Consider the following 17,486-nt stretch of genomic DNA (forward strand, 5'->3'; position numbering starts at 1 on the left):
TCACTTAAGACTATTGAGAAATTTTGGTTGTTCCTCTCCTCTTGGTAAAAGTGTTTCTCCACCAATCTTTGGACCTTTTTTCTCCTAGAAACACAAACCATAGAGAAAAGAAGTTAAACGTGTGGTAAATGTCACCCAAACATTTATTTGACAGAAGTTGTGGTGGGGCTAAATTATCTGATTAAATATTGACAGGCACTCCAGGAGCCTTGACATTATGGATTCTTACAACGCTGGCCAAAAGCAAATTCCCCACGGTTAAATAAAACAAAGCTTCAAGAACAGAAAGCAAGAAGAGAAAGAGCACCAACACACAGCCTGCAGGGAGGTACCTGTATGTACCGGACAAAATGCAGGGCTGCTTGGTTTTGCTGGGAGCTCGTAAGGGCACCGAAGCAAAGCGTGGGACAAAAGTACCAAGAGAAGCAGCCAAGAGCGCTGAGAGGCTCGGAAACTGCTGGCTCACGCTTACCTTTAGCATCCCATCTCGCTCCCACTTGAAGAGGCCACAGGTACTGAAAAACGAAGACGGCAGGTGAGGACCACTGCGGTGTGTCTTTGTGGCACAGTACGAGGGGGTCCAAAACGAGCCCCACACCCTTCCCACACGGCTTAGCACAAGGGCTACCGTTCCCATTTGAGGATGTAGTTAATGTGGGTCCCAACACGTTACTTGTGACCGAACAGCACAAAAGCCCCAGTCACTATTTCCCGCGGCTCATTTCTCACCTGCAGGGCTTTTTGGGGAGCCTGTCAAGGGAAATAGCTCGGTTGCCACATGGACATTTGAAAAATCTCTTGATGGCATCATGCCAGCGGTAGTCATGGTTGTCCTGCACGCAGGTGTCCAGAGGCTTGAAATAGGTGTAATTGCACTGTCAGGGAGGAGACAAAAAGAGCCGTGAGAGCTTCGCCAGCGCGTGAGACCTGTTCTGTGCGTTGGTGACAGCTGAACATCCAGAGGAAAGCATCTCTATCTTCAGCCCACCAGTCTGAGAGATCACTGCCCCAGGCTTTGTCTCTGCTCCTAATGTCACCCTCCCCTCTTTGCCACCATTCTGCCCTGCTCCCAGCACCTCATGGGGCTCACCGTGGCCCTCTGTGCAGCCCCAACACAGATTAAGAAAGGCAGTGAGAGGGCAAGTCCAGCAGGGGCTGAAACTCTGGGCATGGGACATAACTCCTTCCTTCCTCTCTGCACATTTAGGATAGTAACAAAGCTCCCTTCCTCTTCCTGAGGGCAACGTCCCTGGAAATGCAGATAGAGGAATCCCACTCACCGATGTTTTCACGGCACTTTGCTTATTTTGTCATCTAATATGGGGAACTGAGCATCTTGGTACAAAGCACTTCAGGGAAGAAACTGATAAATATTTCCGAGACATCAACACCCAAGGAGCCCACTGGCATAAACATCAAGCTGGGATGTTCAGCACAGCACTAAACCTGCCTTGCCAGTGTCTTCATGTCTCAGTCGCTCAGCACACGGCCTGCTCTCAGCAACAGGCACAAGGAATCTCCATGATCCTTGCGCTGGACTACGGCCAACAGCGACAGACGGGAGTCTGCAGGATGGGCCAGCATCATTTTGTATAACCCATGTTCCACTCCGCTGCTGTTGCCCTGGCTCACCTTCACTCACCGTTTTACATGTCACAACTCGACATTTCACTTCTTTAATGCTCTTCATCTTCTCTTCCATTTCTTCCTTTTTCACCAGCGGCTGAAAGTATTGCTCCTGCAGTTCAGCCTCAGCCTGTGGAGGCACACAGAAAGGGTTGTGGGGAGACAAAGATGAGAGAAGCCACTCCTTAAATGGCCTTAGGGCAAATTAACTACCAGGCCTGCTTGAAGCAGACTGCAGTCTGGGAGCCAGAGAAACACCAAATATCTCTTGCTTCAAAAGATCCATACAGTGCCCGTGCTGTGCTTCACCGACACTGAAACGAGCCACCTCTCAGAGGTACGAGGGGAAGGGTTTAACCATAGCCTGTGCTACTGAAATAAGCACGTACTGAGGAGGGCAGTGCAGGGAGAGGTCAGGTAGGCAGATCTAATGAATGGAATTGGTTCTTAGCCAAAATATCACTCCTCAGAAAACCTGAAAACTAGGACTTGGTAGCAATACAATGTGTGCAAGGTAAGAGCCCTGTGCCACTGGAAGTGCTGTATCCCTAGGAACATGCTCAGCAAAGACCCTGACCAGAGAAACCCAACCTCTCAGCTCTTCAGGGCAACTGCAGGCATTTCGCAGGCTCCACAGCTGACTTGAGTCCCTGATAAAGGTGGCAGCTGTCTTTATGTGGCCAAGATGTTAAGAAATAAGGGACTAAATAGGCATGTGGCTCATTTGGCTTTAAGGCAGAAGGATTTCTTTGATCATCCACTAACAAGAAACTTCACTGATTCTTCCAACCACAGCAAAAAAAATCCAATGGCAACTTGATCTTACCACGGCTATGGCAATAGTGCCAACTCGCAGGCACTGTGCCGTGGGTGCTCAGAGACCTCCGACCTACTCATCAGGACGATTTGGTGCCTGTGACATGTTTGGGTGCCTGCTTTTTGCTGAAATCATTATCATTATGAGGAGTCCAGTCGGCTCCCTAGTTCCGAGCCCTCAGTCTAGGCTGGATAGAGGCCATACCTCTTTCAGGATATCTGTGTGCTTGGACTTGGCATTCAGGATTTCCTGGAACTCTTCTGACTCCAGATAGGCCAGCTGCTCACGCTGTTTCTTTTGGGCAGGCTGCAGTTCATCCATATCTAGGGAGACAAAAAGGCTCAGTCCTGCAGACACCGAGTACAAAACAAGGTCATGATCTCTAATCACGATCGCTGCAGGAGATTTTGGAAGCCTCAGGTCTCTCAGGCAGATGTTCAGGTCACACAGCAGTCTTTCATAGTTCAGGAACATGAAGCCAAATTCAAATATGGCTTCAGAAAAAAATATTTTTTTTTTAAATAACATTGCATCTTCTCTCAAAGCACTGTACTAGGAATTTCTACATTACTCGCAGGGGAGCAAGCAGTGTTGCCTCCCTGACTGACAGAGAAGCTTTAAAGGGAATTAATCCAAGATCACACAGTAAGTCACCAGCAGGCAATCTCAAGTTCCCACAGCAAATTCGGGCACCTCCCCAGGTGGGACTGTATCTTGGTTTCTGTTGGTTAAGTCAGCCATGCACTGCAGATGCTCAAGTGCCGGAAGAAAGGGAACAGAGATGAGGACAGGGAGCCATCAGAGATGACATCTCACACTCTCTCCACAGGGTTAGAGATTGTTTAGCCTTTGCAACAAACAATTCTAAATTAAACTCTAAACAGACCTAACTCGGCCTGTCTTTGGCACAGCAATTAAGTCCTTAACCCAGCAACTAGTACTCCGCTCAGCGGGACACAAGCTTATTTTTTCTCTTCTAGAAGCTAACATTACATACCATTCTCTGCTTCTGTACCTTGTGGCTGAGCAATATTTTTCTCAACTCTCTCAACGATTTCCAGGACATCATCAACATCAGCTCTTTTCCTCTTGACGCTGTTTGGGTCAGTTTTAGCAAGAATCTGGCCTTTTGCTCGTAGTCGGTGTACCGCAGCCAGCTAGAAAAGAGGGAAGAACAGCAAATGTGTTGGTGATCAGTCTGGCTCCCGTGTTCCTACTTCCAGAAGCAGCAGAGGAAGTCTGACAAATGGAGGAGACAAGATCCAGTGGCCTGAGCATGGAGCTGGCTGAAGAGAGGCCCAACAAAATTCCCAACTCTGCTGTACATATGATTCACCACGTCACCCAACCTCTCATGATTTCCCAAACCATAAAAATCACTCCTTCAGGGGTGTTACCAGGCTCGATATCTCTGCAGCTGTGCTTTAACTGCTTCACAAATCAGCAAGTTTTCCAGAGGAATCACATAACTTGAGATTTCCACATAAACTGGGAATAACTGGGAACTAATAGAAAATTGCGTACAACCACTCCTTTCCATACTCAAATACATTTCCATACTAGAATGCTAAGACTCCTCCTTCTTTGCTAGAAGAAAAATGTTTCTTTGACAAACCCGTGAACAGATTCGTGCCAAGGAAAGATGCAGTCTGTTCTGTCTAGAAACAAAAATTATCCGAACTCATGGCACAACATAGCTGAACTAGTTTAGTTCACTGTTGCTTACCTGGCAAATGGAAAACACCCACCACACATTGCACTAGCAGTGCCAAGAAACAAACATGCACAGTTTAGCACTCCAGGGATTTTCAGCACAAATCCCCTGCCCCTTCCCAGCACTTAAGGGTTTTCATGCTTGTAAACCAACCAATAGCAACAGGCCTTGCTCTCCTTTCTTCTGCAAAAATCACTTCAGCACATCCCAGGACCTATCCACAACCTGATACTTAAGATGTCCCACACCCTCAAAACACAAGAGGAAGAGCAGCAGCCACTAGTGAACAGAGAAGCTCTGTCCCAGCTGCACGAAGAACAGAGGACAAGGACAGCCACACAGCTACTGCAAACTGCTCTCCAAAGGTAATTTGCCCAACAGGTGACAGACTCTGTCAAGTCATGAAGAATGGAGTCAGTTCTACCCAGAGAAGCTGCCAGCATGCATAAAGAAGTGTTTCTTCAGCAAAAAGCTTACCATCAGGTTCGTGACTTAAATGAGACGCCCTGTCTCCCCATTTCCTTTTCCCCAGTCCCATCCCAAGAGGCTGCTCTGTCCCCTGTCCACACCCAGTTGGCACTTGCTGGAATTGCCAGTTGTGCAGTGGCTTCAGCGATGCTTGCCTCCTGAGAAGGGCAAGGTCACGAGCAGCACACACAGGAGACAGATCGTAACAACTCCCTTCTGACCAGTTCAGGTGGATTTTGAACAAGCAAGAGATACCAGCTCTGGTGGCCAAACGTCACACACACGCAGGCCTTCTTCAGTAGCTGTTCCACTGCTCTGGAGGTTGACCACAGGCAAGATGGTAGCACGGACCTTGGTACTAACAGCTGTCAGGAACCACAAGTTTCTTGTATACTGTAATATAGGCCAGTCTGACCCCACAAGTCAGAAATTCCACTACCATCAGAACTGAGATGGCCTATATCTGATCGAAGACTCCTCTGCTACCACAAACCAAACCTCCCCTTCTTAATACTTAAAAGATTCAAAGAGCTGTTACCTTTTTGGCTTCTGCCAAGCTGTCTAGCTTTGGTGTTGGAGGTGGAGACCCATCAAAGAAGAGGATATCTTCTCCTTCCGAGAAGCCTGTGCCTAGCCTGGGCCTTTGAGGAGTTGACATTTTTGCAGCTTTGGGGAACTCTGCCCCAGGTATCGGGGAAGGGAGCGAGGACTGTCTGGAGGAGGACAGCAAAGCAGGGCTGCCAGCTTTACTTGTGTTCTGGAGAAACCTTGTAAGACAAGAATAATCTGTTGAAACATGGACACAAGTCAAAGAGACAGAAGGGTTTAAGAAACAGATAGGAGTGGAAGGGATGCAGACTGATTTTTCCCTAATTGGCCTTTTATTGCTAGAAAATCACGCAGCAATTCAGGCATTCAGGAGAGGAAAACAAGGAACTCACTGGGTTGCTGAAATCAAGAGTGACTTGAAGAAGTCACCAGAAGGAATGAATGACTAATTTTTTTCCAAAACAAAAAACAGAGAGAAGCCTCAAATGAAGCTGGGAGGTGGGAGTTGAAAGCACAAAAATGGGCTGCTTTGCCGAAGAGGTAGTTAAGCAGTGGGACTCCTTGTCACAGGAGCCACCTAAGCGCTCAGGTTTACATAGGTCATAGTGAAGAAGCTGGAGAGGTTCATGGGAAAAAAAAAACCCAACCTTCAGAGATACTGTGACAGACACCACCTCTAGCTTGTAAATTCCCTGAAATACATAGTGTTGTAGGTTGGAAGAGTATTTGGGGGAAATATCATCATGATTGTGCCTGGCATTATTCAGGTAATTTGGTTCCTGTTGAGCCTTTTGAGGCTACTTGGCTACATCAATCTCAGTCTCACCCAGGGTGGGTCTTCTGAGGTTCTTCTTAGGTTTGTTGGCAAAATGCTTGGCAAATCTTAAGGGTCAGAAGACCCCGGCAAGCCAGCAATGGACAGAACCAGGACTCCTGACCCCAGTTTCCTACTCTAATCAGCCTCTTCCCACCATGCCTTCCAGTTGCTGGGCACTGTGCTGGAGCATTTGGTTCTCCACTGAACACTGGGGTATTTCTATTTAAATGAAGCTTTTATTAAAACAGCAAAACACTTCCCAGTTATACTTGGGGCCACATTAACAGAACCCTTCCTGTGGAAGTCAGTATATTACCTCCTCTGAATCTCTTCAGATCGTTTTTTTCTGGCCTCCAGCAATTTCTGTTTCTGTTGCTTGAGCAGTGCTGAAGCAGAGACAGACTGGAAACTGGCCCCTTGCTTCTTTTCAGCATCTGGGGAAAAAACCAAACCAAACCAAAATAAAAAGCCACTAATGTTTGATCAGAGGGCAGTTGAGTGTTTTCAGGAATGGGTTTTCCTTCAGGCAAAAGGACGATACCTGCTCTGGTCCAGTGTTTGCAGAGGTTTCGTGCTCCAAAAGTTGGCTGTGCCAGCAGTTCCCTGAATTCCTCAGAACATTGCATCGGTCTCTTTGTTGCGCCTGGAGCCAGGAAGAGAAGCAGGCCTGGCTTTAGAGATGTAGAGTAGTCTAGGTGGGAAGAAACCCCTGCAAGTCACCTGAGTGAGCACCCCCTCAAAGCAAGGCCAACTTCTAGGTTATATTTGCTTGCCCAAGGCCTTTTCCTCACAGAGCACATCATGAAGATGTTTCTACCCCTTCAGCAATTTCATCAGTCAGTCAGTTCCTCATCAGCCTTGTCGGTCTGTGGTGCTCCCACTGTTCCCATTTTTAGAATGCTTGAAAGCCCAGAAGCCACCATATCTTATCCCCGGAGAATTAAGAGCAGCTAAAAGCTAGAGACAGGACACACACCACATTGTCTGAAACTGAGGTAACTGAGGGAGCTGGAAGATGCGAATAAGAGATGTAGGTGGCATCTAGAGCACATAGTTTGTATAATCTGTCATCTGCTCTCCACTGAGCATAAAGAAGGCATAATATTAAGTGTTTTACAGAAAAAAAAAACGGAGGCAGAGAAGATCAGTGACATCCCAAAGGCTATGGAAGGAACAAGCTTTCAAGATCACAAAAGAAAAGCACTAGAAACAGGCTGGGTACTTGGGAGGTCCCCTACATTGCAGGCCAGACTCTGATTTATACTTAGTATTCCTTGGAAGCTTTCAAAATTGACAGAAGTCACTTATTTTATTCAAATAATATAAATTATTTGGTTCAAAGTTCTTAAAACTTCCAATTCCCATTAATCTGGCAAAGATCTTCTGTCACTGTCCAAAGACAGAATAGCAGACTTTATTCAGGGGCAGTGATGAAAGAGATGCATGGAGCTACACAGTTGCTTAGTTACATTTGCCTTGCAGCTGCGATCTCAGGAGGGAGGAAGAGTTTTGATCAATTGAGAAAGCAGCCTGCAAACGGCCATCTCTGTAGCAAACCAACTGCCAGACTCTTTCGGGGAGTAGCAGGGTCCTGGGACACATCTACACATCAAGCTGGAAATATCCGGAGGGTGAAGAGACTACATGGGTAATTAGGTACCAATTTTCTGCCTGGTTTCCTGGACAATTGCATCAACTCCTCTCACAACCAGATTGGAGAGAGTGGTTTGAATCTTCCTTTTTGGCACCGCAGCTGCTGCACTAGAAAGAGGAAACAAAATCAGAACATCCGTGTTTTCCCCATGCCTAGAGCAAGGACAGGAGCTCGAACGCCAGCCCAGTGCTTCAACAAAACTCCAGCCACCCTAAAGGATGCCTCTCTCTGTCTGTCTTTGGGAAGGATGGGGGATCTAAATCCAAATTCTAGCACACTGTTTAGGATCTCCCATTTCTCCTAGGGTTGAGATATGTAATTATTATGCATTGAAAGAAAACTGAACGTAGGGAATGGCTAAGCTTTGCTTACAGTTAGCTCCAGAGATGGAGAGGCGGCTGGAATTGCTTCATTACTGCGGAATCACACCAGTTATGAGAGGGCAGTGGTGAGGGAATGAAAGCAGTGTGTAAGCACAGGGGCTGATCCAGCTGTGACAGCTGTCTCCAGGGGGATTTGGATGAAGGACTTGGCCCCTCTGTGCTAGTTAGGAGACCCATACTGATCTTGGACACTTAATAATACACAGGGTGTACTACTCTCTCTTCATTAACACATACGTAACTCCATGCATTATTTCAGCCAAGGAAGAGAGGAGGAGGAAATACAGAACACACTGAGTCTGGGATTAAATGCAACGAGCCATAACAAAATATGGTAAGTGAATGGCACTGAAAAATACTCATCTCAGAGACACAAATGCTTGGGATCTCACGATAAAGATCATTTCATCTCCTGAAACACAATGCTGCCTGCCTTCACAACACAGTATGAATTCAGAGGTAGAAATACCCCTTACCACATCTTAGCACTGCCTGTTAAAATTCTCCTATCAAATAGCAGCTCTGTTGCCCCACGGGGCCAGGGGGATTACACCAAACGTGGAACATTGATTCCTCTTTGGTGAATGTAGTTAAGTCAAAGGGATCTCTAGCTAACTAGACCCCCCTAGAGATAGCTTCAGGCTCACTTGTGCCTGGGAGGGAAATTCTGTACAAAAGTAAGAGAAATAAGTGGCTTATCTTACACTGAGGCTGCATATGCTGCTGAAGAGACACCTCCATAGTAAAACCCATCCTGACACAGCCGCTCCTTCAAACTGGGATTTTTCCGACCAACTTTTTTGGGAATGCGGCCGCCAGAGAAGGTGGACTGCAGATCCGCCCGCTTCGAGCTGAGCTTCTTGTACTGGGATTGTACGTGATACTGGCAATATTCACAGTCGTTCTGAAGAGAAACGGGAGAAGGCTGTTGCAGAACACTAGCAATTACAATTTACTTCACTCCTCTCACCCACACGCACCCTTCTATGGCTACACTGCAGTAACATCTCTACGGTAGTACTCCAGCGCTTGGCCAACTCAGCCAACGTATGCTCACGCTCCAGCAATGAAAAACAAAACTAGAACTGCCCAAACTAATCACTGAAAAAAACCCCTATGTGTCAAAGAATTTTAAGGCTATTCCTTGGCTCAAGTCCACCGATGTTCTAAGTCCTCTTGCCCAGACTCTGTACTCTTGACTCCGAACTGTATGCAGTTTTCTTACTGGCATGAACACAAAGGAAAACTAACATCGGAGTAAGATATTTCATGCACTCATTTCTAATTAATCCATCAGTTTTCAGTGTCAGTCTCAGGAAGTTTTGAACTGAAGGTAGTGAGTCTGCCAGTCAGAGACAGCAGTGCCATAAACACACTCACTCAGGGTTTTCTTTAACTTTTTACCAAAAAAATAACTCCATTCTCATTGATATTCATCTGCCCCAGATTTGTATAACTACAATTATCCCACAATCAAACATTTTTTGACACAAATTGCACCACGGGAGGTTTAGATTGGACATCAGGAAAAATTTCTTTACTGAAAGAGTAGTCAAACATTGGAATAGGCTGCCTGGGGAGGTGGTGGAGTCATCATCCTTGGAGGTGTTTAAAAGACGTGTAGATATGTGGCACGTCGGGACATGGTTTAGTGGGCATGGTGGTGTCAGGTCAACTGCTGGACTTGAGGACCTCAGAGCTCTATTCCAACCTAATGATTCTATGATAATTAAACAGACAGCCAATTCCTTCATGAGGTTCTTCTGCGGGAGAGCCTCCATCTCCAGTTTGTTCCAGGTGGCACTAGAACATCTCACTGACATAGACAGCCTTGTGCACAGACACCTCCTGGAGTGGGTCTGCAATCACAGCCTTGTTTTCTTACAAATACCTTCTGTATTTGTGTTCCTCCCACTCCACACACCGAGTTCCTCCCGGTTCTTCATTCCTTCATTTTCTCTCCTCCTTCTATGCGCTACCCTGCTAACTACAAACCTTCTGACTTAGACAGGGTTCCTTTCAGCTATCATAACACCACCATGGCCATGAAGTGACATAGTCCACAAGTCTTTTAAACCAGTACAAGTCAGTACTGCCCCTAAAAGAAGAATCCCAACACCTTTTTCCTGTCATCTCCAGTGCCCCACATTCAGGTATAAGTATTCTGGAAGCTTGCAGGCACGCTGCACCAGGGAATTCATCAGGTTAAAATAATCTCCGAAAAACACAATCATTCCCCAAAAAGACCTCCTATTGTTTTACCTTGGGTGAGTTCTCTAGTGCGGTGTGTGAAAGCTTGCAGCAGCACAAAGAAAAGTGAAAGGGTGTGGGGACAGTGACAGTCACGGGTCAAGACCATCTCTTTTCACTGCAGCACCAGCTTGGCATTTAGGGAACTACCGTGCTGCTGCTACAGTGCCATCACAGAAGCAGCTCCTCTGGGTTTCATTTCTCAGTTTCTCCACACACTTTAGTTAGTTACGAGACCCAGAAACAAGTCAAAGAGTCTGAGCATCAGCACAAAGTCAGCAGTCAGATTTTTACCAACAGTTTAAGGATGCCCTAACCACTGAGATACAGACCAGGTTCACAATCTGTGCACAAGGATCGCCGTTCTTCTTCCTGGCTTTGCAGGTGCCCATGTCCAGCGCTTCACCCATGAGGAGGATCTTCTGGGGATGGTCAACAGACAAACACACCTAGAAAGAAATCAGAACACACCTTGAGAAGGACTGGATGGGCTTCTCTCTGGATGTCACTGGTTTGGCTCTGGTCCAGTTTGCTACCTCTGGTATTAACAATGCAGTTCCAAAATGCAGGCCTAGTTTGAGAAAGCCCCATGTCCTGTTCAGATTGAGAAAAGGCTCAGTTAAAAAGAAAAAAAATTAATTTCTTTCTCACAAAGAGATCAAAGATGTTGGATTTCTATGCTCAGAGCCTCAGGAAACGAAAGACCAGCAAAGGCAGATCTAGTTGTGCTATAGACGATGGTCCTTGTACACCCGCTCGGCTCTGACACCATCATGGCAACCACATTTGGCCATGGATTGGAAGGGGAGATGGACTGGAGTTCTCTGTCCTTCTCCATATGTCTAGGTCCAAACAAAATTGATGCCTGTGCAGAGTGTCATCTTCACACCACACCAAAGATACTGGGACTTGTATTTGTAGGTAAGAAACACTGTGAGAAGTAAGTTTTAATGTAGTTCTAAATGTGTACATTTAGCTATGAAGAGCCATTCTTACCAGTTAAACACAGCCCTTACATTAAAGCTAGTATGCCTTTCTACTCACTAACAGGACTTTCTACTGCTTGTTCATTTTAATTTAAGCAATTATACAACAGCTTAATAGACAATTAATGAGATTCCTAATTTTTCCATTTGGAGAATTTAAAATGCATAGCGCTACATCACCAGCTACTAGACTGAAATTCCCCTTGACAGAAGTCAGTAAAAACAGTTTCCATTCCAGTGCAATTAAAAAGATATTAAAAAAAAAAAAATTATTAGCAAAATGAAGACACCTTAAATGTTTTGATACATAGAGAAAAGTAATTCCATCATGTTCTGCATTTATAAGCAATTGATTAAACAAGTGAAGTCCTGTGTATCAACTCACCATACATAGAACATCATTTATTTAATAAATCAAATATTGCTTCTTCTCAGTGGTGGTTTTGGAACAAGGAAACATTTTGCAATCACATCTCATGCTTAAATTAGGAGTGAGAAATGAGCTTCCCCACTTTTTTCAGCTTTTAGAGACCTCTTGGCTGAAACAGGCATTGCACTGAAGTAGCTGAATAAACTGAAATGAAAATACACTCCCTACATCTGTGGAAGAGCTGACTGCTACCGAGAGCAGATTGAACACTCGAATAAACTCTAGTTTTAGATGCTTAGTGGGACTTCTTGAAGTTCAGTCTTCCAGAAGGCCAGGAGCTAATACACACCATGCAAGTAGCTGAATGCAATCCAAACTGTTTAGGCAAACTGCTGTAATTTCAGCCTTAACATGTGTTAAAAAGCTAAATCTCAAGCAGATATGAAGAAGTTCAGCTATGGGGTTTTATCTACATCTGATGGGCAAGTGAAAAATCCTCTCACCTCATCTGAGCCTTCTTTAGGTTTCATAGGATTAGCATTGAGCAGCCCGATGACTGTGCCTTGGTCTGTCTTCCAGTGCTCTTTGTGGACTTCACCGAACAAGAAGAGCGAGACACACTGATTGAGATCCCGTAGGTCGTTCAGCCGCCAGATACTGAAGGTTCTGCCCTGGAACAGACATTTGTTTTCCTTTCAGCTCTCAGCATGGGCACACTGACTGCATCCCCTCTTGCTGTTGCTTTTAAAGAGTTATTCTGATCTTTTTTTCCCCTGGGTTGCCCTGATTCAGAAAAGCACAATTTGTAACCTTAGCAGAAGGTTAGATAAAATATCTCCAGCTATGCCACACAGCCAGTTCTGGGATTCTTAAAGGCCAAAACAGCACAACGATAACTGCTATCACCAATCTTCCTGATATTAAAGCTGGACAGCACTCTTGAATAAACTCACTGAATAAAGAGGTTTTTACCCCACTGAACAAATAAAACCAAGGCATATCCAGATCTCTGTTTCATCAATGACTTTCTATAGGACACGTACAACATATAGGACAGAATGACCTCTGGGGAAATGATGAAAGCAGAACATGGTGGCAATTTAAAACAAGAGGGCTAACTAGAAAGACTGAGCATCACTGTTCTTTTTTCTGCACTGGCATTTAACATGTAACAGGGGATGAACAGATTTATGCCACGGCTACATTTCTTACATTAGTCTGGGGCAGTTGCAGCAGATAAGCCAAGGACTCACCCTCAGGATTAAAAGCGTCATTTCTGCATGAAATCAGACGAGCCAAGACCTTTAACACAGCAGCTTTTCATTAACTACATGGAGTCCGTTGATTAAGCTGAAGACCCAACTAGTTTCTCAGGAAAGAAGAGCAGCATTTCACTTGGACTGAGCAAGGGACACAACAAAGTTACTTACATTATTTGTGCTCTGAGGAGTGACCTTCTTCACTATGACCCCAAATGTTACCCAGTCTATTTCCTCCAGATTTTCTGCAGCAAGTTTACTCTTCAGCTGGGACAGTCGGATGAGCTTCCGGTTAGCCATCTTCCTGTTCATTTCAGCTGAAGACACCCGGGGTTTTCTAGATCAAGAGCAAGCATGTGAAAGAGAACACACCCGTTGGCATAAATAGACAGAGACAATCAAACCCATCCAGCATTCTCCTGGGGAGACTATGTCTTGCTGCAAAATGCCTCTGTGCCTTGTTTCACCCCGAGGTCACTTGGAACAAAACCCCTCGGTTCAGGACACTGTACAAATATCAGAAAGCTACTGATCACCCTGGGTTTTGTCCAAATAGCTGCAATGCAATTAAGCCCCGAGCCTCCATTAACTCTGCTCATTTCAGGAATGGCTGAGTATGATGGTCTGAGTGCCGTTTGGAAACCCAGCATGGTTTCTGGTGAGGAAAGACACCGTGAGTATTCAGAGACCTCTTGTGGTCACACCGAGTACGGGGATCGCAAGTGGCTCCCGAGGCTTCCCGGTGTGCAGCAAAATCTGCTCAACTGGAGCACAGCTGGGCTTTGCCCACGCCCACTGCTTCCCTCCTCCACCACTGAGGACATCCCAGGAAAGGCAGTGCTAACAAAACGATAGTTAGAAAAGAGCAAAGGTGAAAATAGACGCAGAAACCTGGTACTAAGCCAAAAGTCAACGTCACCTATTTACTGACCAACCAGCCAATGCCGTGGCTTCACTTACATCACCTAATGACAACTGGCTAATCTGGGATGGTTAAACGATGTACATACAGCACATCAGAAACCCAGTCCTCCACCCAACACTTGCATGACTTGCATCACAGGACATTGGCCCGACAGCATTTTCTCTGCCATTACTGGAGGGTGATGTCCCCAGCCAGAGCTCAGTGCTGGGCTGCTGACCTTAATCTCAGTCCTGAGAAGGTTTCCACTGACACCGGCTGAGTTGTGGCACTGGAGCATGGAGGCACATGAGGAGTCTTCTCTCTGGTCACCTTACTGGGTGTGTTCCCTACAGCAGACTTCAGAGGCTGGAACGCCAAACTAAGGACTTGCCGTGGAGGAGGAGTCTTGTTCTCTTTAGCAGGAAAAAAAAAAGCAAGAGAAAAAGTCTGGATAATGAACAAAAACTTCTGAATAAAAATAACCCTAACTTACACCTGACCAGAGACAGGAGTCTAATTAATATAACACACTTGAGAAAAAGGTGTAAAACTGTCTTATCTGAACTGAACTGGTCTTCCAGTCAGCTGGGAACTAACTGACAGCTCCAGATCAGTCACATAGAACTCAAGCAATGAGCTCTGCCTGGTGAGCAGCTCTCCTTTTCCAAGAAAGCTAAGCTGTAGGATACACAGATGCAAACTAGGCTGCTGTCAGTGCCCAAGTTAACCATAGCAGTACAGAGCATAGCCCTCATTGCAGAGAATACAATTAACTCTGCAATAAGCTCTGTTCCACTGTGACCAGACCGCTACTGGTGCGCCAACTAGTGTAAAACTATCCTGGATGTGTCTACGTGGCTGCTGTGAACTAGACAGGCTTTCAACAAAAGCCCAGTGTGTTTCAGTGAAAGGCAGACTGAGAATGGTACCTGCTGAGGATGCTTTTGATTTCTGGATTCCTCTTTTGGCTGGGGGTAAAGGATTGCCCAGCTGGGCTGAGAAACATGGTGACTCTTGCAGCTTCTGAACATTCCTTTCCTTTAAGGGTGGACAGGGAGATTTACCTGGCCAAGGAAATCAAGAAATATGAGATCTCAGGATCTGGACTCAAACACTAAGAATGGCTCCAAAGTAAGTAATTCTCTGAATAACAAGTCCAAGGCAGGGTCTCACATGGAATCCCTTCAGTTAAGTTACCAGCATCTGAAAGGCAACAGCTGGAAAAGCCCCAATGACTCTTCCCCACGATGACCTAAAACTCCGGATGTCACTGAAACCACAAAGCTGCGGAAGGTAGGAACATCCCCTTCCTTTTCCATTTCCCCATGTAGTTTCATTACTACACCTAATGTGCTACAGCAACAAACATGGCTGTATTTTCTGGGTGAACCAACATCTGCCAGTAAGAAGGGACACTTCCAGAAGACCCTGGAGCACTTCAGTCATGAAAGGTGCCCCATGTAGAATCAACCCACGATACAGATACCAAAACTGCAGCTCACTGATTTAGTCTGTAGCTGCGGGAAACAACCTGTGTGGGAATACACCAGACCACTACTCCTCCTTGCTACTCAGTGCCCACTTGAGGATTATCTGGAGACTTGCTTATAAATTGCGTGTTGGTAGGCCAAATCAAAAATCATAAACCCTTTTAATTAGTCTCATTACCAGGGGTTTTCTTCTCAGGGCCTGAACTGGATTGCTGCCCAATAGCAGTCTTCTGCAACTGCTCCTGTAACGTCTTCATCTGTTCTTGCAATTTTCTCAGCTCAGCTAGGAAATAAAGGAGAAGAAAAAGGATAATAATGAAGACAACAGGAAGCCATTGCAAACAGGGATTTGGGAGATTCCTGGAAGTCTGGCAGTTTTACTACACCATAGGAACTTTAAAAAACAAAGACTAGAGCCACAATACAGATTTACTTGATTCTAAATAGCTCACAGTGAAGAGACACTTTTCCATACAGCCTGGAGCTGATTTCTCTCAGATAAATAATTTACTTGACCATAGTATGTTTCTTGCTATGTTGCATATATCTTTCCTACTGAACAGAAGACAATTTAAATGGCTGATGATTCAAAGAAATGCTTCCAATATCATCAAATATGTGGCCTGGACACAAGAAGCCTCAGCAGCCGGCTCTGCTTCCACACTGACCAGTATGGCAGAATCTCCTGCCGATAAGTCCTGAGGGGGAAGGAAGAGCTGTGCTGGTGAAAGATGCCAGGATGACAGCCCTGAAGACTGAAGCAACATTGCTTTTCATAGACAAGGCGTAGTATGTAGGCAACCTTCTCTGTCCTGCTCAGCAGAGCTAGTTTAGTTTCCCTGGCTTACTTCAGTCTTCTGTCTTTCTTTTGGGGAAATAGGTTTGGTGAGTTTGGCCACTGAGCACTGAAAACTGGACTTAGAAACTTTCATAAGGGCTTTCTGTATTCCCTGTCTGGGCAGCATTCTAAACTGAGAAGCAGCAGACCCTACATTCTGCCCATTATCTCTCTAGAAACAAGATACATATGATAAAACAGATAAAAGATGTTGTTACAGAAACCTTGCAGTTCTTGGTTGGTCTTCTCTTTTGCCTGACTGGGAGCTGAAGTGGGGACAGGTTCTTCTGCCTCCTCTTCTTCCAGCAGGTCATCCACATCTCCAAACAGCGCAGCCAGGTTCTCCTTCTGTTCATCAATCATGCTGTCCTCAGCATCGACCTCCTCAGTGTAGGATGTATCATCTTCTGCATCAAAGAGCTCATCATATTCATCTGGTTCTCCCCCCTCATCCTCTGGGGCATCTTCCTCCTCAGGACAATTCCCCTCCTCAGTTGCCTCGCTTTCCTCCAGGAGGGAGGCCAACAGATCCAAGTCATCATCAGCTAAGGCAAAAATTAAACCCAGCATTATTTCTTTCCAGTTAGAGGAAAGCTGCCATGGAATAAAATATCCATGATACTCTAATCACAAGCTAACGACAACCAGAAGTAAATCAGAACAGTGAGTGGCATTCTCAAAAAACTACTTCAACGATTGGTGAAAGCAAGATAAAGCAGCTCCCTGCCACCTGGCTGGCTGGAAACATGGTTGCAGACGCTCCTGGTTTATGATCCAGGCTGGCTGGTCAGCAGAAAATTTGCAGGCTACTTAGTGCTTTGCCTCCTAAGCAGCTGCCTGTACAACAGCTGCTGTTAGAAAGAAAAGCCTTGGGACCTGTGAAAGTGTAGTCAGGAGCTCTACAGAGACACCCAGGTGGCTTTTGCCAATAGAAGCTGAAGAGAAAGATGTAAGGCAGGCAAGAAAGCATATCCTCAGATACACTTCGCTCAAGCAAGAGAATAGAAAGCAAAGAAACATGGACCAAAGGGACAAATAATGGAAAAAAGAAAATCAAGTAGAGATAGAGGAAGAGAGGAATGGTACAGACAGAGAGGAACTGAAATTCAGAACAAAACAAGTTATTTAGCCTTTGCTGCTGAAGAAAACAAAAAAAGGAAGAGGTAGAGCAGCCTCACAGAAAGGTGACAATAATGGAGGCAAGGGGCAACCTCAAAGACCTCCGCAAATGAAGTCAGTGCAATATAATTTCCTTTGTTAAAAAGTTTACCAAGTTTTCTGAACACTTGAACTTATTAACTAACATATTGGTCACAAGACAACTTCCCTGATGAAAGAGTACTTTCCCCCTTACCGTCCAT

The 17,486-nt window shown here is 45.5% G+C and overlaps 1 protein-coding gene across 1 annotated transcript; it reads right to left on the reverse strand.

Annotated features, from left to right (window-relative positions):
- On the reverse strand, positions 1-17,486 carry MCM10 (minichromosome maintenance 10 replication initiation factor). Its single transcript, XM_086474657.1, has 19 exons — positions 17,480-17,486; positions 16,350-16,670; positions 15,466-15,570; positions 14,727-14,861; positions 14,036-14,210; positions 13,065-13,230; positions 12,138-12,305; positions 10,611-10,727; positions 8,733-8,932; positions 7,652-7,752; positions 6,533-6,634; positions 6,308-6,425; positions 5,164-5,392; positions 3,441-3,600; positions 2,648-2,766; positions 1,643-1,756; positions 730-875; positions 473-515; positions 1-84 (listed from the first exon to the last, which is right to left on the reverse strand). Exons 1-19 carry the CDS (start codon positions 17,484-17,486, stop codon positions 1-3), a joined length of 2,610 nt encoding a protein of 869 aa, XP_086330783.1.

Source organism: Leptosomus discolor, chromosome 1 (assembly GCF_034619465.1).
Source record: "Leptosomus discolor isolate bLepDis1 chromosome 1, bLepDis1.hap2, whole genome shotgun sequence".
Classification (NCBI taxonomy): Eukaryota; Metazoa; Chordata; class Aves; order Leptosomiformes; family Leptosomidae; genus Leptosomus; species Leptosomus discolor.

Coding starts and splice junctions, on each gene's coding strand:
- MCM10 (XM_086474657.1), bottom strand. Junction 14,862..15,465: donor CCCTGAGAAGAAAACCCCTG/GTAATGAGACTA, acceptor TTCCTTGGCCAG/GTAAATCTCCCTGTCCACCC. Junction 6,635..7,651: donor GGAAACCAGGCAGAAAATTG/GTACCTAATTAC, acceptor TCCTGGCTCCAG/GCGCAACAAAGAGACCGATG.